Consider the following 21,330-nt stretch of genomic DNA (forward strand, 5'->3'; position numbering starts at 1 on the left):
TCAGATTTAGTTAAATCTCAAATGGCAATAACTTTTTTTAGTCAATCAAGTCAATCAGTGAATTTAATAAGGCTATCATAATCACACATCTGGAAACAGCATGGCAATTTAAAAAACAATTGGTCAATGAATACAACATAGCATACATGAAAGCCTATTGAGAGAGAAAAAAATACAATAGTCCAGATATATTTTTGCTTCTATTTTAACTCCTAATTTCAAAACATCACATTTTATAAGAGCTGATCGGGTCCAAAAAAATCTTTTCTTTTTTTTTTTTTTTTTGAGCAGGCGGTTTGGAGGCCACCCCTGACTCTGCTCTGGATTGACAGCCGCAGGCCCCGCCCAGCCCCGTTGACGGACAGCAGTGGGCGGGGCCAACGCCGCCAAAGGCACGGGGGCGTTTTCGTGCGGTTTTGCGGAACGGGCCGTTGCGGTGAATGCGTGATTGAGGTCCCGCAGCTAATCGTCCCCCTTTTTGGGGCCGGAGTGCACGGCGCGGAGGAGCAGCCGGAATAGGTAATGTTGCATCTGCATACATTCAGCGGCTGCATGAGCGGTGTCAATGCGAGGCTGGCTTTGCATTCATATTGCCATTGTCGCTTCATCTGTCCTAGCTTCCTCCGCTCGTGGAGGGTGGGATGGAGTCAGACAGATGGGGGCAATGATTAAAAAAAAAATGCTCTTGTCTGATCAGATGTGATCAACGCCTGTGGGTTGCTTATAGAACATGCCACTTCAGTTGCTGTGTTGCCAAGGTAAATCAGGACTATGACAGTGGACAAAATGAGAGGAGCTCTCTGTTAAATCAGTGTCAGTTTTTGTTGTTATTGCATGTCTGACTGTTGTGGAAGAAAGCTGCCTATTGCAACAGCAGGCCTGTTCCTGCAAGTGGCTATCAGCCTTTTTCTGTTTTGTTGTTTTTTTTTTAAGATAAGACGACGGGATGGGGTTTATGGAAATGTAGGCTAAGCCGACAGGACCTGACATTTTTAAATCTGTGGCATCATCTCATCTTATTTGAAAAATGTCATTCCTGCAGGCGAGGCTGTTTCATGTTGTAAGGGCAGATTGTCATCTGTGAAAAATGAAAAATGAGTCGAGACAGGTGCAGGGCCAAGACTGTTGTTTATTAATATAGAAAGCATAGCAATGACAATAACAGCATGGCCTTGGACTTTCACACACACACACACACACACACACACACGCACACACACTTATACAGTAGGATTAAAAGAAAGATATTTCACAAGCTCTTGACTTGTGTACAGGAATCTGTTGCTACAGAGTCCAGCTATGTTTAAAATAGATTTAAGTGCTTTTCATAGCTGGTGCTCTGGATTGCTGCCAGTGGAAAACCTGAAGACTTTACTTATTGATAAAGACTATTCGCAGGATCTAGTACCTAAAAAGCACTCGTGCGTGGCGTGAGTGCGTTGTGCAGACTTATGCCCGCATATCTACAAGTCCAGTGTGCGAGTGTGTGTGATGTGGTGATGTCACAGCTTTGTTATAAGAACAGAGAAGCCTTGTGTCCTCATGATTAATTCATGTCCAGCTGCGGGATAGAGACAGAAGCAGCCAGTCACACACAGACAGGAGCACGTACTTTAAGAAAAAAAGAGAGAGAGAGGGGAAAAAAAAGGATGGCTGAAGTAAGTAACTAGCCAAGGAGACAGGGGAGACAGGTTGTCACAGAAATGGGTATAGCCGGCGTAGACGAGACGAAAAAAGCAGCAAAAAAAAAAAAAAAAACGAACCAAGGGGACTCTCATCATCGTCTGACAAGCTCTCAGGCTGCACCAGGGAGGAGCAGAGCATCCTGCTGAGAGAAGTGCATCTGTTGTGTGTGGCTCCTCTGCATCCTTCTCCGGCTACACTCTGAATGTCAAGCCCCACTGAACAGAACAGGCTCCAGGTCGTCATGGAGACAGGAGCAGACCCCCGCTGGAACAGAGGCAGGTAGTCACTGAGGCTTGGCCGGCCTGCTGCGTGCTGAGAGACGCCCTCTGCCGTCCGCTCGCAGCAGCGTCAGGCCCACAGGGGCCCGGAGAGGAGAGCGTCTGAAGGTTTGGACGGCTTTGGATGTGAAACGCTGTGGAAATGATCAGTGCATTTGCTCTGGGGACGCTCCCTCTCTCTCTCCTCGGTGGAGAGCTATATTTCAAGACTTTGCTGTAGGCATGTTCTCTTCCTGTGGCAGAGGAGACTGAGTGCATCTACTGTACACGGCCTGATCCAGAAATATCAAGTTAGCTGAGGGGAATGTTTGAAGAATTCCTGCTTTTTTTCTTTTTCCACGTTTGTGTTTCTCTCTCTTTTTTTATGGGCTTTTCTACCTTTCGGAGCAGAAGGGTCACCCATCCTCTGTGCTGTCTCATTTGCTTTTGCCCCTCTTCTCAACCCTGTTACCACAGTTGACTGAACTAAAAACTAGGTCTGCAGAAACATTTATTGAACAGTTACCGTAATGATAAATACAAATAACAGCTAGACTTACAGAATAATTTCACCCAAAAAATGAAAATTCAGTCGTCATCTACTTATCCTCAAGCCGATGGAAAGTCAGGTCAAGTTCCGGAGTCCACAAAAGATTTATGGAGCCTCACAGTAAAACAGTGTTGTACCATTCTCCTAAAGTAGATCTGGGCTTATTCTAAAAGTCAAGATAAAAATAAAAAGGACTTAAAAAAAACATGAATGGCTTACAGCTCACCTGCAGTATTCCAAGTATTCCACTCCAGAAGCTAATTTGATTTAGACAGATGTTATGTTATTCTTCTCAGTGCGTAGCATGATAACAAAATAGCCTAATGTCAATATCTTGCCCAGCTCTAACTGAAACTAATAAAAACTAAACTAAAACTTCCCATTTTGAACAGTAAAAACTACACATAATCAGCAAACCCACTCTGGGAAGTAACTGTAGCTAAGATGAACTGCAAACAAAAATGAAATAAAAATCAGAGCTAGCAAAAAATACAAAACGCCAATAGCTCTGCTTCTTATCTCTTTCTTCTTCTTTGCTCCTTTTTACCTCCCGCTGGCACTGTTCTCCCCCTCTGTTGCTCTCCCAATCCCTCTTCCTCTGATCTGTGTCCTCTCTCTGCCTCAATCCCAGATAATTCCCTCTCTGTGGAATTGGAAGATTGCAGCAGGCGAGAGCAAAAGAGAGATTATACTGCCAGATTAGTGGACAGGAGCAGCAATACATAATCTCAGCACACTCGCTGACACACACACGCACGCACGCACACACACACACACACACACACACACACACACACACACACACACACACACACACTGTCACTCTCGATCTCATGCGGACACGTGGGTACACGTGTACAAAGCATTTGCCACATGAATAAATGCACGAGCACATAATCAGACACTTGTTGTTTTGCTGAAACAGCTGTTTAACCCTCTTGCTTTGGCCTCTGACCCGCAGGGTGATGTGCCATCAGCCACTGGGGGGCATCTGTCCTCTCTGCAACTTGTTCATCCTGTGAAGCTTATGGGATAGGAGTGTGTGTGCCCCTTCCCAACACTGCTGCCCCACTGGAGTCATTTGTGCCAAAGCTGAGTTGCGTCAAAGGAGCAGAGATGGGCAGCCCGGGCTGCGAGGTGGGTCTAGCCGGGCCGGTGGAGCCAGCCTTGGAGGCTCTGTGTCCTGAGTGTGGCCAGATCCACCGCAGCTGGGAGAACCACCTTTACAACTACCGTCTGGAGGTGGACGACGACCTGGTGTGCCACATCTGCCTGCAGCCGCTGGTGCAGCCTCTCGACACCCCGTGCGGACACACCTTCTGCGCCCGCTGCCTGCGTAGCTTCCTCCAGGAGAGGGACTTCTGCCCACTGGACAGGACGCGGCTGCAGCTGCAGGCATGCCGCAGATCCAGCATACTGGTGCACAAGCTGCTGGACAAGCTGTCTGTGTCGTGCCCTTTGACCCCGGTCTGCTCCCTCAGCATGCCTCGATGTGACCTGGAGGCCCACCTCAAACACAGGTAACAAAGCCGACATGCAGACGTAATACATGACGGCTTTCATGGCTGCAGAAACACACCTGTTCACTGATGCATGCTTGACAACTGGGATTTCATAAGACTTTAAACAGCTTTACTGGAGCCAGTCAGATGATTAACAAAGACACCAGATAGTTAGTTACTAATGAGCTGAAGCGATTAGTCAATTAATCCAGTAGTCAGTCAGTTTAAAATTAATCTGCAATAGCTTACTAGAGTAGCGGTTACTGTTTAAGTAATATTTAAGCAAAAATGCAAACAATTAATTGGTTATAGCTTATGAGAGCGCATAGTTGCTGTTCTGCTTTGTTTTGCATGTTAATTAAAGGTTCAATATGTAATTTTATTTGAAAATATTAAAACATTTCAGTCCCAGTCCAGCTCACTAGCTATCTGCAGCTGTAGTTAGCAGCAGTTAGCGGTGACTCTGTGGTCCTTACATATTGCACCTTTAACTGAATATATGTGGCCTTTGAGTGGTTGGTTGGATGAAACAAGCAATTTGAAAGAATCACTTCAGGCTTCGGGAAATTATACATTTTTAGACAAAAACATTGATAGAGTTAGTAACAGACAGATTCATAGATTTTTATATTAATTTGTAATTGAAATAACCTTTGTATAGTTGCATTAGAAAGCCCTCCATCCTCATGGTTGAGTGATTTCTGGCAGGAATTTGAAGAGGTATCATGGGTCCTGTCGTCAACATTAAGGGGTTTCCGTTCATCCACACGCTTTGGCTTTTGGCCTGTTTGGACCAGGTGCTGTGAGACCCTGTGGGGATTATTGGGCTGTAGGTCATGTGACGGGGGATTAGTGGTTCCCTACCGCAGTCATGGGTTGGCTGACCAGGAGCTCCATGTTCTCATTCTGCAGTCATGCTGAGCAACTTCAACACCAGAGACCTTTTCAACCATTTCTTCTGTGAGACGGCCAAAGGCAACCCTGGCCTGTGGTGAGTCGGACACCAGCGGGGCTGCGTGGTCGGGTCAGGGTGACTTGGGTCGGCGCAGGGGCACCCTCCTCTCACTGGTTTACTCTGTGTCTCCTTCTATCTGCCTCCTCTTTCTTGCCTTCTCTGTTGCCCTGCTTTGCACTGAATCTCAAGACGGTTTGTGTACATGTGTCTGTGGGTTGTTGTCATAGGGAACCGACATTGGAGAGGAGAGGTGTCAGCGTAGAACATAATGAGTTTCATGGTTCTGTCTCGTTTCTGATTGGTGCAATTTGAGATTGTCTAACTTCCCCTTGTTGCCAGTGCCCCAGGTCTCCCAGTAGTGTACATTTTGAAAGTGTGAGGTGGAAATTAATATAAATGTAACGGTGCTCAGAGAATCTACACCACTAATAGTCAGTTTTACTTGCCTTGTAAACAGATTTTGGTCTGAAAATGTAAATGTAGCTTCAGGCGAGGGGGACCAGACTGGTGTGGGAGCAAACCTGTATCGTGTTTGTGTTGAAGATGGTGTCCTTTGCTAGCTAGCCGTCCATCGATGTTATGACTCTTGCTTATTGACTGGAAAGTCCACCCGGTGAGTGATCACTTAACACCTCAGTTAAGTCAGGAAGATCTTCCCTAACAAGCTCATGCTAACAAGCTATCACTGACAAGCTGTTAAAAGCCTTATTGAATCAGCTGTTTTTACAGGAGACCCTCGCCGTAGACCCCCGCCTATATACTGAATGACGGCCGCAAGTGACTATGATGACAGGTGATAATGGTAAACCCCTAAGTGTATTGAGAAAAGACGGGAAATTCCTGAATTCTCTGGTAGTGTCTCTCCTCTAAACCGCCTCCTCTGAGGTTTAGCATTTCGTAGCAACAGCCCATATTTAAACTTTACTGTCAACAGTCTCCTTGTCTGGGCCTTTTTAATCAATCACATCACCAGAGGGTACATCTCAGAGAAGGTTGTCCGCATCACGTCGCGTTGGAAAAGGACAAGGGAGGATGAGTTTAAGACGGATCAAACGAGGTCACGGCGAGAACTAACGTGACATTCTTTCGTAAAGATTAAACCTCCAGCCCACGTGGGTTCTGGCGCTCCCCTGCCCCGCAGACAGACTTAGGTCTAAGATAGCAACAGGAGCTAAGAGTGTGCTGACACCGTGTGACTTTGTCAGTCAAAATTGTTGCAGTTGAAGATTAGGGCTCACCGGACATTAGATTAAAAAGCGAGAGTGTGAGGCCACGGTGTTCCACACTGGTCAAGGTGGGCCGGTTGATCTCATTACTGATGGTGTTGATGTGTTAGAACTGAAGTGCTTTGGCTGTAGAACTAAAGTACTGATATTAAAGCCTCTTATACACTTACGTTTAAAAAGTCTACCCTTTTTTCCCTCTCAGTACTATTTTGTCCTGGTCTTGGTGGAGAACACTCCGGGCCAAAGATAGACGTGAGAGTACTGATTAAGAAAAGGTGAGAATAAAATAACCAGGCCACATTTCAACACTGGTTCCTGCCTGTTTCCTATAAGAGCAGAGAATCGTGGGAGAGCAGAATCTGCTTCCTCGCGCCTGCCTTTTCTTTTAAATAATTCATCCGGCTCATGCTGTAGCTGCCACTTTATATTAAATACTTCACAATCAATTATGGGTGAGACCACATTGATCCTTTGAGTCTGTCTGTCTGTCTGTCTGTGTTTATTTTTAATTGTTTTTCAGTAAAGGGTTTCTATTTGCGGGACAGACTTGATGAATCTATTTCCATGAGATGTTTAACTACAGTACATGTCATTATGCAACCACTGAAATCAGTTATAGAGCAAAAATGCCAAACTTCTCTTGGTTTCAGCTTTTCAAATATGAGTACTCTCTGTGTTTCTCTGTTTGATATAACTGTATATTGGATACATTTAACTTTTTAGACTGGTGGTTGATGAAAACTAGCAAACTCATGAGTCATTGTTGACTTTCAGAAGGGAGCACAAGGGTTTGGTTTGGATTGGTGGATGGCGATAAATTAGCATATGACAACGTCTACAGTGAAACGTCATCATGGACGATGACTTTGTTGTTTATGAATTTGAGGCATCGCGTCCCCTCCGTGTTGTCATAAGGCAGCAGTTCATTATTATCTCACCACTGTAGCTGCCTGTTTCCCCACCGTTGCTCTGACATGAATCTCCAACTGTCTCATCCTGCAGAGGAAATCATAAAACAACACTGGCTGAAAAGAAAAAGAAAACTGTGTATATAAACAGCATGACTAAGAGAAACAGCAGCCCACAGGAAAATAATCACTGCTGCCACAAATGTAACTGAGTGTCTTGGGTTTGTCTGACTGAGCTGGTCTGATAAAGAGAATAATAACTGGGACATGGAGATGTAACATAGAGCACTGAGCAGCAACATGCTTCTTTTCATTTCCTCTCGCCACATATCACTAACAACAACAACCACTCTTGCCCTATGGCAACTCTGAGGGGACACGCCGCTTCATTGTGCTCTCTGGTTGAGAGCCTTTTAAATCACGATGTTACGATGGTCAGGGATTAGTAGTCGATGGCTGTCAGCCATCGGCGATGGATGATGACATCGTTCATCTGCCCAGCCCTAGTGTTTACACCTCCAGAAGGTCTGGCTTTACACCCAAAGTCTTTGATGCCAGCTTCTCTAATGAGGATATTTTCTGGTTTTGTGACTCATCTTGTGACAGTCAGATGAATGTCTTTGGGGTTGAGGACGTCATGTTTGGCTTTGATGAACACCGATCAACATTTTTCACCATTGTCTCACATTTTCCAACAAATAAATAACTTTTTCACTTTGCCCTCTGAATCCCTCCCATCTGCGCATGTGACTTCATTCTGACCTTCTCTGAGGATGGGGCAAACAAACAGAGGCTTTCCCTGATGGGATCTCTTGCATCACCTTAAGTTAACTGATGGTGAACCTGATTTTCTTTACACGTCAGATGGACTAACAAACTGACGCCTGTTGCTTGGTGAAAGGTGTCCCGGGACGCGGTGTCAGCAGACGAGCATGGATGGCCCGCGAAGCGAGAACGGCGATGATCGAGCGATGGTGACCAGCCCTCCCAGGTCTCCCGGCTCCCCGCAGACAGACCTGAGGGACCGCACACCCTCTCCACCCACCGGACCTAATAACACCAGCGGCAACGGGCCTGTGTGGACAGACGACGCCGGCCTGGACAACCCTGCCTTCGAGGAGAGCACAGAGGAAGACAGTGAGTCCACCCACTGCTCCGAAGTGAAGCTATGAAGCGAGTACAGTTAGGACTGAGACCTAACCTTCATGTCTTCATGTCTTTAGGTGTGGTCGGGTTGGAGTGTGTGGTCCCCCGGGTGAAGCGGCCCCTCAGCAACCCTTGCATCCACCTCCTCCGCTCTGTCAGCTCCACCTCCTCTGGCTGGGACTGCCCCGAGTCTCCGCCCCTCTCCGCTGAAGAAGGTATGACATCACTTCCTCCATTTGCCTGAGCATCCTCCCCAAAGGGCTGAATACTAGAGATCTGAGATATGAGGCATCGCAGGTTATCTTTCTGTAATCTTAGACGTCGGGGTAATCACATTCTGGCAGCATTATGTTAAAGGTTAGGAGGATGTGGAGATTGGATTCTGAAGTGCAGCGGCGTAATGTGATTTGTGTGTCCATTAAGGCTGTGTGAAGTTGCCCTCGCTTCCTGAAGGAGAGATAACTGCCATAGAGGTCCACCGGGCGAACCCGTACGTTGAGCTGGGCATCAGCGTCGTCGGGGGAAATGAGACGCCTCTCATCAACATCGTAATTCAGGAAGTGTACAGAGATGGGGTCATTGCACGAGACGGCAGGCTGCTTGCCGGGGATCAGATATTACAGGTAAGAGGAGCCCGGGTCATGTTCACTTGTGGATCTTGTGTGTTGTGAAACCCATTTTAGTACATGAAAGGTGGGAATTTCTATTATCGTTGAAACAGTTTAAAGCTGCTCTAATCAAGGTTTTTATATTGGTAATGGATAACATGACTGATTATGTGAAAGAGGTTGCTCATCGGGACAAATGCACAGAAATGTATCACCCAACCCAATTCTAAGGAGCATTTTAGTGTTGTTTAGCTCAGTGTGTTGGTTTTAAAGGTGCAGTATGTAAGAAGTGCTTACCTTGTGAATTTAGCTGCCCTTAGCGACTAGCTGATGAAGAATTTATCAGTTAGAGAGACAAAATGTTTCTCAGGAGATTGGGGAGACCATAACAGAGCAAATAGGAGTGTAAATACAGTGCTTATATTTGTCAGATTGGAAACAAAAGACCCCAAATAAGTGTGAAAGTTGCCGTCCCTGTCTGCTGGGCATCAACTTTACAAAGCATCACATTTTGTGTTGTTGTGCAGTAGGAAAAAAAATGTGAATTTCTTATCTTTCTCCCAAGGTGAACAATGTGGACATCAGTAACGTCCCCCACAGTTTCGCCCGCTCTACACTGGCACGGCCCTGCACCACCTTGCAGCTGACTGTACTTCGGGAGCGTCGCTGTGCCTCCCGCGCGCCTCCCTCTTCCTCCTCCTCCACCCCGGCCGTACCCCACGCCCCCTGCTCCACCCCTGAGGGCACCCCGTCCAGCCCGGCCACACTGAGAATCACCCTCCACAAGCGGGACTCAACAGAGCAGCTCGGCATCAAGCTGGTGCGGCGAACGGATGAGTCAGGGGTGTTTGTGCTCGATCTGTTGGACGGAGGCCTGGCAGCGAAGGACGGCAGACTGCGGAGCAACGACCGCGTGTTGGCAGTGAATGAACAGGACCTACGCCACGGCACTCCGGAGCAGGCTGCCCAGATTATACAGGTGAGGCTGCTTTAGTCTCTCGGTGTTTGACAGAAAAGAAAATGGGAGTGTAGGAAAAACGTCCCTAACGCTTACTGTGTCCTTATAGGCCAGTGGAGAGCGGGTTCACCTGATGATTGGTCGACCCAGCAAACCGACTCCTCCTCCACCGCCTAAATCAAGCTCCACCAGAGACCTCTACTGCCTTGATCACTTCCTGCCTAACCACAGCTCTACCCCGAGTCCTGTGCCAATACACCTCTCCCGCACCAGCACCCACAGAGTGAGCACATGTGTTGTGTGTGTGTGTGTGTGTGTGTGTGTGTGTGTGTGTGTATTAATGCGCTTTCCCCCTATTTTTATTTTTACTTTTCATTAATTGAAGTATTTATTCTCTAGCAAAAAATGGAAAATAAAGATGTATAACGGTGAATGTGTAAAGAGAGACTGAACTCTTTTCCTGTGTTTTTAAACCCAGGACCTTTCCCAGTGTGTGACCTGTAAAGAGAAGCACATCACTGTGAAGAAGGAACCCCTCGAGTCTCTTGGCATGACTGTCGCAGGAGGGCGGGGCAGCAAGAGCGGGGAGCTGCCAATCTTTGTGACCAGCGTCCAACCGCACGGCTGCTTGTCCAGGGACGGACGAATCAAACGAGGTGAAACAACAATAGCGATGCCCAAATTTAGCCCGATTTTAAAAACACGACATCAGAAACTAGAGCATCCTCTCCTTCCTCTGTCCTTCAGGTGACATCCTGCTGAGCATCAACGGGCAGGACTTGACGTACCTGAGCCACAGCGAGGCCGTGGGCACCCTGAAGGCCAGCGCCGCCTCGCCCTCGGTTCAGCTGCGGGTGCTGGAGGTCAGCATGGTGGAAGAGCACGACCATGACGAGCTGCTGCCTCACACGCACGACAGTGACTTTGATGCAAACTGGTCTCCGTCGTGGGTCATGTGGCTGGGACTACCTAGGTGAGCAAACACAGGAGAGGAGAGGAAGAGCAATTGAGGGACAAACAGAGCAGTTAGTAGTTCTGCATTTCATTATATGCGTTTGTGTTATGTGAGTATTACTATGATTAATTAGTTATTCTGTTGCGTCCTGTTGAATAGCACTTCCTCTCTTTTGCACTTCTGCTTCCAAGAGCCTCAACAATATGAACTGTACCATCACAACATGATATTTTGACAGGATGTTTCTCTCCTATCTTCTCTTAAGAGCCTGAAAAAGTACACTGTGAAAAAATTAGTTAGGAAAACTCATAATCTCAAGGAAACTTTTAGATTAGTTTAGTTTCAAATCAAATACTGCAAACTGAGAATGTTTTGTTTGGATAGTTTCCTTTCCTTCTTTAGAAAAACTTGAATCTTTGAGTATTTCAAAAAATGTTTACAGTGAGTTCTCAATGTTTTTTACTTAAATTTAAATTAAAGAAATTTGGGCCAGACATTATGAATTTCAAAATGTATCTGTGAACTGCTACGGCTACATTTAATAAAAGATATTCAAAAGAGTGGTGTAGATAAAAAAGAACCTTGGCTGAAGTGATTGGCCAGGGAAAATACCCTGATTACAAGCATTTGCCACCGTTTTTGATAGATTATAAGAGTCACAATAGACATTTTTTAAAGATGAAGCTCCTCGTAGCTCTGTACTACCCTTCCAGCCCCTCCTTCACTCGGCTCTCGGCTCTTTTCTCGCAGCTACCTGCACAGCAGCCACGAGATTGTACTGCGGAGGAGCCACCCGGGCAGCTGGGGCTTCAGCATCGTCGGGGGCTACGAGGAGAGCCACGGCAACCAGGCGTTCTTCATCAAGACCATCGTCCTCGGCACACCCGCGTACTACGATGGACGCCTCAAGTGAGTAATCAGTCGCTCTTCACATGACTTTATGTGGCTTATGTTGGCGGCGACAGACTAATAAAATGTGACCTCCGGGTCTTGATTGATAGGAGTGGCGTGATGATAGGTCGCGCCTACACAGAGGATGACGTTGCTTTTTTTTCCTGTTAGCTATTTGTTCTAGAAGTATACCACGGAAAATGTATGCAACGACATTTATTCACTATTCACTTTATAGCTTTGGACTTTTCGCTGTGTCATCAGTGTCTTATCTGTTGTCCAAATGCAAACAGTTACCAATAAACCAAAATTGAGACTGTTTGAACCCGTCTTTATACTCGTATGACACGAATAAAAGTCAAAGATTGACTTCTTGTCTATGTTTAATAAAAAGGTAAACGCTGCTCTGCAGTAGGAAAAAGTAAAGGTGGAACATTTAGTACATGCTCTCTGGGGATTCACTAATGCATCAGAAGGTTTCAGAAAATGTCCTGAAGATAGCATTTTTGTTAAAGTTCCCACAGCTGCACTAGGATGTTCTCCCCTGGGTCTTCCATTCTTTATGTCTTTTTTGTCCCTGCAGTAAGAATCCTATGAAAAGACCAAACCAACAATCGATCCTACTAATATGTATTATCTGTGCAGCCAAATTATGATAATCCTCTGCGTTGTAGAGCTCCACTGGTGTCCAAAAATGATTTAAAACACATCAATGACTCACAGCGGGTCGGGGTTGGTGCTGTTTACAATCGCAGCCAAGTGGCTTGGGGCTAGCTGGTTATCATGCTAACATCCATACATATTTCTTCTGTGTCTTTGACATAACATCAATTGTGATTTTTCTTCACATTCTGTCAATGTTTTGAACTGAAGTTCTCTTATATTTACCTTGTTTATTTTTTGCGACCAGATCTAAAAAAATTTACAATATGTAGATTTTTTGTTAGAACGAACAGATTCACAAAGGGCTGAAAGGTACAAAAACGTTTGCAGTTTAAGGACTGGGACCAACAGTTATTTCCATTTTCAGTTAATATTCTGATTATTCCCTTTATTAAGTGAGTAATTTCCCTAGATGTACTCAAATGTATCTGAATAACATGGAAGATAAAGTTTATTATCGCAAAAGTCTAAGAAAACCTGTTAATAGTCATTTGAGACGTAATGTGAAATAGTTTTTGGTGTTTTTTTGCTTGAAAAATTACCTAAATGACTAAACAATTTTCTAAACAGGGGGACTAATCAGGTCTAGTTTCAAGTCATGGGAGTTGTAGATAGTAACAAATATACGCGCTTTTGTCCAGCCTCATCTTTCGCTGTGTTTGAAAGCTCCCTGTGGAAGCCACTGCCACTCTGAATTTCATCTTCAGCCATCTCAGCCGACGCTCCACAATATGGAACAGTTTGAATGACAGGTCACTCCAAGCTGTCAGGTCCTGTTTATAATCCATACCGACTTGTGTCCCTAGGTGTGGGGACATGATTGTGGCAGTCAACGGCCTGTCGACAGCAGGAATGAGCCACTCGGCGCTGGTGCCCATGCTGAAGGAGCAGCGCAGTCGGGTGGCGCTAACCGTGGTCTCCTGGCCTGGCAGCCTGGTATAGCTGGGCCAGATCATGAGCAGGCTGCGCACCACGCCGAGTCCATCCAGAATGTTCTATATTGGGAACAACCTTGGCCAAAGTGAACTGGTACACGCTACTGTACATCGCTCCATACCGGGCTTAATCCAGGACCAAAAGCATTCAGAACTGTAGTAGACCCAGCAGGACCAAGCCTGTCCTGACCAGGTGGGAACTGATCCAGATCGTGCCACGTCACTCGACAGACTGCACTCACAAACACACTGCTGAGATCATATGGTCATGTTGTCTTCACTCCCACAGGGAGAAATGGTACTGCAACTGTTAACAGGCGATCTGTGCTGTATTCACCTCACCAGGCAGTTGTAGAATCCAGGGCTGTATTCAGGTGGATGCATCGTTGCAGGTAGAAATAGAGCATTAAAATAAAAAAAAATTAAATAAGTAGCTTGTGATCCTCTGTCATCTGGGATAATGACCTGTAATCACGCTAAATATCAAGATTTTTCTGCAGCACCAGCGCTGTATCCAGCTGAATAAGCCTCAGGCCTTATTAGAAAAACCTGCCGCACCCTGGGGGCTCGACTGCCCTTAGGCCTCATCACCATGACAACCAGCTGTCCCATCAGCTGGAGTTTTATACATGTGTGTGAATGTGTGTTCTGTTTGTTTAATAAACATTCCCTTCAGAGGACTGATGGCTCTACAGCGTGCTTTTACACTTTAAGTGAGAGGGTTTTATTAAGCGGGAGGCAGTTTTAACAGTAACTGAGTCACAGAAGGATTGTGCTGCATTAACGAGGCTTTATTTCGTACATGCCTGAACAAAAAACTCAAACAGAAATATTATGTGATTTATTTCACCATTAATGAACAAAACCAAGCAGATATTCATATGTAATGCCCCTCAAGATTTGTTATCCTTTAAAGTTGTTTTGCGCAGCCTTGCAGCAAGCTTGTTGGTCTCGCTCTGATTGGCTTCAGCTGCCAGTCTGGCCTGCAGGGCCTTACGCCAGGGCAGATTCTTTGTAGGGCGCAGTTTCTGAAAGAAGAACAAACTGAAACAACCGTACATGATACAAAAAAAAAAAAAAAAAAAAAAAAAAAACCCGACAAGGACACTTTACCTTCAGCTTTTGCTTTGCTGGGTCGTGCACCACTCCATGTCGCCACAGGCTTTCCTGATTAACAATGGGATCAGTTACCAGCAATTTAAGAAGTCAAAAAAACAAAAAAACGCATCACTTCTAGTGGTGTCTGTCACTTGTATAGCGAGTTAGTGTTTAATATGCTCAATTTTTTAAAAATGTGCCACAAAACAAGCTCAAATCACAGCTGAATATGGATAATCCAAGTAAACTTGACATATTGCATCAAAGAAATGCCGACTTAAGGAGCAACTCTGATTTTATAGGTCTTAGGAAGTGCTACTGTATGTGAAAGATTATAAATCCTTTTAGGGCTCTAGAGGAAGCTGCATGTAATCTGATGAATTGCCTCCAGTGATGTCACTCAGTGGCCAAATTGCATTGTGGGTAATGTAGGTGCCAGGTTTTGAAAGGTAGGACAAATATGTTGAATAGAAAAAGATATCCAACAGTGTTAGTAGAGAAATTCAAGATCAGTTTTCAAAACCTGACACCCACATTACCCACAATGCTTTGCCAACAAGCAACATCACTGGAGGAAAATAATCCACTTGTTTCAGGGTTGCAGTGGCATGTCCAAATACATTTACCAAAAACCTTTAGCAGACAAAGGCCAAAAAAGCAAGACAAGGATTCCACTAATTTGAGAAGGTTTGTGATTTAACCAAACACATGTAATATCAAATCGGTCATGTTTACCTTCATGGCGAAGCTCTTCCCACAGCCAGCAAAGGCACAGCTGAAGGGCTTCTTCCCCTCATGGTCTCCCAGTACATGGCTCTCCAGGTTGAAGCAACGGGTGAACTGTTTACCGCACCCTTGTCTGGGGCACGACAGCTTCCCCTTCTCCCAGGAGTGGACGTAAAGCTTGTGCTGGCGCAAGAACCAGGAGTTGTTAAACACCTTCTTGCAGTCTTCACACGGCAACTTGACTGAGAACAAAGAAGCCATTAAAACAAGATTCAGCAGCGTGTGAGAAACGCAGTAGGCAATTCACCGTTATACCTCTGTGTGCTTTTCTGTGCTTTTGATATTCTGTCCACGTCTTTCCCTGAAAAGGACATGCTTCATTCTCACAGGGGTAACCTGTAATAGAGAGAATTCTTCAGGGTTAAACACCATATTAAAAATAAAAATAGGAAGTAAAGCATTATGAGCAACCAACCTGCATGCATTTTCTCGTGATGCTTCAGCTTTCCATGACTGGGAAATTCTCTTGTGCAGCCATTGAAAGAACAGCTACATGAAAAAAAAAAAGATGCATAGGAGTGATTTGAGATGGTCGTGCACATAAAAATGTGCAATTATTATTGCCTCAGATGTTTAAAAACTCACTGAAACGGCAGAATCTGCTGGTGCTCACACTGATGGGCTTTCAGCTGGTTCCTCTTGTTGAAAGACTTTCCACAGCCCTGATGATCACACTGAAAGAAAACAAAGATGACGAGAAGACTGCTTATCACAAAATCTGGAGAAAAACAAAAAGGCACATGAGAAAACAGGATTGTTGTACTTTATATTGCTTCTTCTGGCGCTGGTGCACTCGAGCCATGTGGGTCTTCAAGCTCGTTGTTGTGACGAAGGCTTCGGAGCACCCGTCAGCCACACACCTGGAGCCCAGAGCAGGAAACAGTTCAGACAGAAAAACAGGGATGACATGCTGCTATTCTCGCAAATAAATAAAATAAATAAATAAAAAATGCAGGAACCAGGTCGGCTTACTTGTGCGGCTTTTCCCCACTGTGACTGAGCTCATGTCTGGAGAGCTGATAGCGGGTGCAAAAGCTCTTGTCACAGTTCTCACAGGAGAATGGTTTCTGAGGTGAGGGGTGGGGGGACAGTTGTTAAAAAGGACAGACAATCAGCTGTTGTGATGTGTCCACTTTTCTCATTGTTCTGTTTGGCTCCCAGCTGGTTGGAGCCACTTACCAGTCCCGTGTGTTTGCAGAGGTGAGCCTCTAGCTTCCATGACTTACTGAACTTGGCTTTACAATCAAAAAAGGAGCAAACATAGCTTTTTTGGCTTTGCAACCTCTCCCCCATCTTTAATAAGAGATGTCAGATGTGGTGCTGTGGTCACAGACAAAACTTGTAACAAAGGGGCAGGACACTTACTGACCTACAACCAGCTGCTCACCTGTGCTTAATTTATCTTATTGGAATGTACCAATTAGAGCAAGAAAGGGGGAGTCCTGCTACATTGAACTGAAAAATAACATGATTTGGTATTTAAACGCCTCACTAAAACTGATGAATTTCCTTTTTTGATTTAAGTTCACACACTTTCAACAGAGCTCCATTCTGCTCAATGGGCACTGTTACCTTCTCCCAGCTGTGCAGGATTGTAATACAGGTGCAGGATGCCAGAAAATGATTTAGGCCCCTGACTATAATAGTGATCCTATTGATACTCAAACATTATAAACGTCCGTGACTCGTTCCTCCTCATTGATTGATTTCGGGTTTTAAAAACGTCACCCAGGCTCCTTTCAGTGTGTCCCTATCTGTTGATCTGTTGTGTGTGGCGCGCAAGCAGGGAGAGAGGCGACTGTCTGTCTCCATTAATCACACACACACTCACAGAATTTACTGCTCTAATCTCAGTCTTATCAGCCCTCCAATACTGTTTTCCGATAGCTGAGATTTATTGTTGTCAGATCTCGGCTCTGAGAGAGATCCCCTGTGACCGTAAGTAGACAAGTTTGTGACCCGCAAACCTGAGAGAATCAACGGCAGTTAAAACTTTTTAAAGAAGAATTAACAAATTCCTTCCCATAAAAATGGGGCATTTTAATTCATGAGCAATGAAACGCCTCAATTCGATAGGCTAAATGTGTTGCCGCTACAGCTTTATATGTTCTGCTAACAGCAAACTTAAGGTTCATTAAGGTCATTAAAGCTATGCTAACTTTAGCTGTATAGTAGCCACAAGCGACAATTATATAGGATCATAGTAAATGCTAAAACATACACAGCAGTGGCACAAGGAGAGAAGAGTCATAAAAACAAGAAACAATGACTCATTGCCTGCCTAAGTTACTCAGCAATATCTCTCTAAGTTGGCTAACATTAGCACCCATAAGGTCACACCAGACTAAGTAGCTGAGTGGTGGGTTTTATTAGCCTATTTATGAATTAATCATTTCCATTGTTAGAGGAAGACTGGGTTATTTCTTCTTTTAAAAGTTGATAGTCTTGCTTTAAGTCAATGTTTGTCAACGTTGTCAGAAATTCAAACATGAAAGATTTTACCAATATGCAACACTAGCTTTATAGGCCTCCTGGTTAAATGCTAATGTGAGCTAATATTAGCCACCATACCAGATCAAGTAGCCAAAGGCTGAAGAAGCTAAAACTCTTGTATGTCAACCTGATATAGTGTGTGTAATTAGCCTATTTATGCAATTTACTTTTCAGTTTTTAGAAGAAGACTGTGCTATTTCTTCATTTAAAAGTTAGTCTTACTTTAAATCAAGATAGGCCTAAATGCTAACATTAAAACTTGGACCAAATTACCAAACTAACTAGTTCAATTCTAATATTAACAATAAATTACCAGCAGCTGTGGTTGACAGAATTTCATCTGAAACAATACTGTGATGTTATGGTACGCTTATTTGGCAAACCGGAAATTTCAGTTGAGAACTGTTTTGTTAATTACTATGGAGAACTGTCGTAATGAACCTGCTTACAGTAAGTATTTTAAGAATTTTTTTTAGGGTATTTTATTGCAAGTTCAACTTTACGGTAAATTACCAGCAGCTGTGGCACAGATTTTACAGTCAACAACTGTACCTTCTCCGTTAAAAACAAGATTGAACTAATCCAATAATTTAAAAACAATATGTGTCCATAGTGTGTTGAACTGAGCAAGGATGTGTTTTAGTTTGTTTATGAACTCAGCGTTTCAATTTTGCTTTCAAAAGTCACATAGGCCAGTTTTAGAGCGAAAAAAGGCAGTGTCTGACAATCCAACATCACTATCTTCTTGTCTAAACATTAGAGATCACCCTGTGCACCCATGCCATGCTCTCATGTGAAACCTTTGACTGACTTTTGTGAATAAGGCCTATTGAGAGCCTGTTGGGCGTTAACTCGGTGCCCTCCCACGCTTCAGGTAAGCATGCCTGGGTCAGTTGACACGGTTATCAGCCTCCTCCTCTTTTCATCCGGCCTTCCCTCCACCTCTGCTGTCAGGTCCAGGATCAATACAGCTGGCCCAATATCCACATATATGACCATGCCTCCTCCCCCCTCCTCCATCTCTGATAACCACACAAACTCTATCACCACACCTATCACACACAGAGATACAGCATGCACTCTGTTTGGCCTGCACTGGGTTTTCCCTGTGCCTTTTGTCAGAAACCTTCAGGCCTATCCCAAACACACACACACACACACACATCATGTGGACACACACTGTCACACCCACACTTGCATCACAGTCACAAATATTACTTCTAAGACCGCTGAGGTCCTGTTTTCTTCAAGATGTAGGAGAGTACGAGAGATGGTGAGATAAGGAGAGGAGAGTTTGAAGGGTTGGCTCCAACTTCATTTTCAAACTCACTCCCTGTAGGTTTTCTGAAAGATCTCACCACGATACAATGTAAATTCATGGAAAATCCTAGGTTGTGCTCACAGCAAAATGGTGAAACTAACACTTAACATTTATTCAGGTACTTTTCTAAAGTAGAATTCCGGGGTAATTGTAATTTGATGTACTTCGACTCCACTTCATTAGGACAATTTACTGCACTGCATTCAGGTTTTATGTCACAGTAATCAAATGTTGAAAATGTTGATCAAAACAACCTTCTCGGTTACTTCCTGTCTTCAAACACTGCGTTGAGGACCTACTTCCCTGCAGAGGACGGCTTGTTTATAATGGAAATATTTCAAATACTTTCTATTATTACCTTATCAATATTGTAAAGATATGAACACACATTTCTTATAACTACTTAGTGCCCCTTTGAAGTCAAGTTTTCTCTTTGCTTGAATAAAGGATTGGAGTACTCCTTCCACAACAATTCTCTTCTTTTGACATTAAAAAAAAAAAAAAAAAACGCAAAACCACCTTCTAAAAAAAGAGGAGAGTCCTGGTAACCCTAGATCAGGGCTGTCCAGCGTTAAGGCCTGGGTTAATTCAGCCTGCAAGAGGTAAAACCTAGCAAAAAAAACCTAAATAATTATAATGGGGTGCCGCTTAGCTCAGTTGGTAGTGCGTGCGTCCAATGTGCCGAGGCTCTGTAGTGGACCTGGGTTCGACTCCGGGCCCAGTCCCTTTGCTGCATGTCTCTTACCCTGTTTCCCGTCACACATATATACACACACACACACATAAAATAACATATAAAAACATCTTCAAATGTCTACAATCCCTATTATTCCTCATGAGAGTCACATTTCATCCAGGAAGTCAGTCAATTAAGGGCTCCTACCATGTTGCATTTTTACAGTACAATAAGTGCTCGCTTTTAGGCCAAGGCCCATTGTTAAGTTTCAGTTCTGACCCTCCAAGGCCAAATGTTTAGGGCACCTCTGCTCTGGATAAACCACACAATACTTTTTGAGGGACTATTTCTTTGGTAGACAATAAGACAAGACAAAGACTCAAGACAAACAAGTTGCACTGAGGTGTGTGAAACAACAGTCATTTGCTGTTGAAATGTTTCAATGCTTTGAGCACCACAAATGAAAATCTATTCATCTCCATTGGAGGCAGAAATCACAGAATCAGATATTTCATAACAGGGGCTCAGGAATGGGCCCAAAAACATAAAATAAAAAAAATCATGTGTATTTGTAGTTTTGGTGAACCTGCCCTTTAATACTATGATGTGGTATGGCTGATAAATGTAAAGTTTTTAATTTTGTGCAACGTTAACACACACAGCTCCTCTTGGACCGAGCCGTGTCCAATGATCTACTGTTTGTGGTTAATATGTAACGCGGCGGGTCGATACGGCTGCTCTGAGCCGCAGGCTGAGCTGTCAGACTCAATCAGTGTGTGTCAAACGTGTGTGATTAAGGAGTTCATAGTGCTCCATGGCTTGTATCCACAAGCCCCGTCTTTCTGCCCTCCTCCCTCCCTCCCGCTTGCTTTCTCTCTCCTTCTCTGTTTACTTTATGTTCCTTCAATCAGTAACTTCCATGAGTCAGTGCCACACATGACACTGTGGTGTGTCTGTGAGAACACACACACACACACACACACACACACAAAGGACTTACTGTAGATATAGGTTGGTTTAAACATCATTATGGAACCATAATGGGATAGTCAGATAAAAATCAGGGGAGAAAAGCAGTAGAAATGGCTTATAAATTATTTCAAATCCATAGTAAGCAATCACATTTGGGAAAACATACAAAAACTTAGAGGCATATTCACCTTATCTAGATACTACAAGAAAAATCCAGGCCCTTGCGGATCAATACCAAGGGCTTTGGCTGCCATCCGGCTCGCTGATTGATTGCATTTTATTTCTACATCTGTTTCTGCCTGGTTTCCCCTCATCAGGTTGTTGGATACTTATTACTCTGTCCTGATAAGACTGGGTCTGAATTCCCTGACCTCAGGCCTGCAGGGTTATGAGGGTGAAGGAAGACAACCTCTGCAGGTTTGTCTCAACTCCGTGTTCCAAAAGATCATGAACACTCATTCTGTGTATATTTACTTCCTATAGAAAAATACTACTTCCACAGAAATGAAATCTAATCCTCAGAGTAATTCTCTCTCTCTCTCTCTCTCTCTCACACACACACACACACTCACATACACACACTCAGACTTCATCCTGTCAGCTGCTGGCCCTATCTCCGTAAACTGCTGCTAATTCGTGTAAATATTGGGTAAAGTACTGAGGTGCGTTGAGATAACCTATTTGTCACATAACCAGCCAGCCATTCAGCCTCCACTGATTAAACAGCACACACATCAAGTGGTC

The 21,330-nt window shown here is 44.3% G+C and overlaps 2 protein-coding genes across 4 annotated transcripts; one reads left to right on the forward strand and one right to left on the reverse strand.

Annotated features, from left to right (window-relative positions):
- Nucleotides 1–366: 366 nt before the first annotated feature.
- On the forward strand, nt 367–13,920 carry lnx2a (ligand of numb-protein X 2a). 3 transcript variants are annotated; one of them, XM_037079344.1, is made up of 11 exons: nt 367–519; nt 3,455–4,013; nt 7,986–8,221; nt 8,308–8,445; nt 8,654–8,853; nt 9,404–9,817; nt 9,906–10,079; nt 10,275–10,452; nt 10,544–10,769; nt 11,502–11,660; nt 13,112–13,920. In XM_037079344.1, the coding sequence occupies exons 2-11, from the start codon at nt 3,610–3,612 to the stop codon at nt 13,245–13,247; spliced, it is 2,265 nt and encodes a 754-aa protein (XP_036935239.1). In that variant the 5' UTR covers nt 367–519; nt 3,455–3,609; the 3' UTR covers nt 13,248–13,920. The 3 variants fall into 3 exon arrangements, with proteins under 3 accessions (XP_036935239.1, XP_036935241.1, XP_036935240.1); XM_037079345.1 differs by lacking the exon at nt 367–519 and adding an exon at nt 4,908–4,986 and having other exon boundaries at nt 3,890–4,013; XM_037079346.1 differs by lacking the exon at nt 367–519 and having other exon boundaries at nt 3,874–4,013; nt 7,949–8,221.
- A 90-nt stretch (nt 13,921–14,010) lies between these two features.
- On the reverse strand, nt 14,011–16,507 carry gtf3ab (general transcription factor IIIA, b). The gene is made up of 9 exons (XM_037079347.1): nt 16,304–16,507; nt 16,097–16,191; nt 15,888–15,984; nt 15,710–15,798; nt 15,540–15,613; nt 15,380–15,460; nt 15,074–15,306; nt 14,354–14,407; nt 14,011–14,268 (listed from the first exon to the last, which is right to left on the reverse strand). The coding sequence occupies exons 1-9, from the start codon at nt 16,415–16,417 to the stop codon at nt 14,134–14,136; spliced, it is 972 nt and encodes a 323-aa protein (XP_036935242.1). The 5' UTR covers nt 16,418–16,507; the 3' UTR covers nt 14,011–14,133.
- Nucleotides 16,508–21,330: the final 4,823 nt, after the last annotated feature.

Source organism: Acanthopagrus latus, chromosome 19, assembly GCF_904848185.1.
Source record: "Acanthopagrus latus isolate v.2019 chromosome 19, fAcaLat1.1, whole genome shotgun sequence".
Taxonomy (NCBI): Eukaryota; Metazoa; Chordata; class Actinopteri; order Spariformes; family Sparidae; genus Acanthopagrus; species Acanthopagrus latus.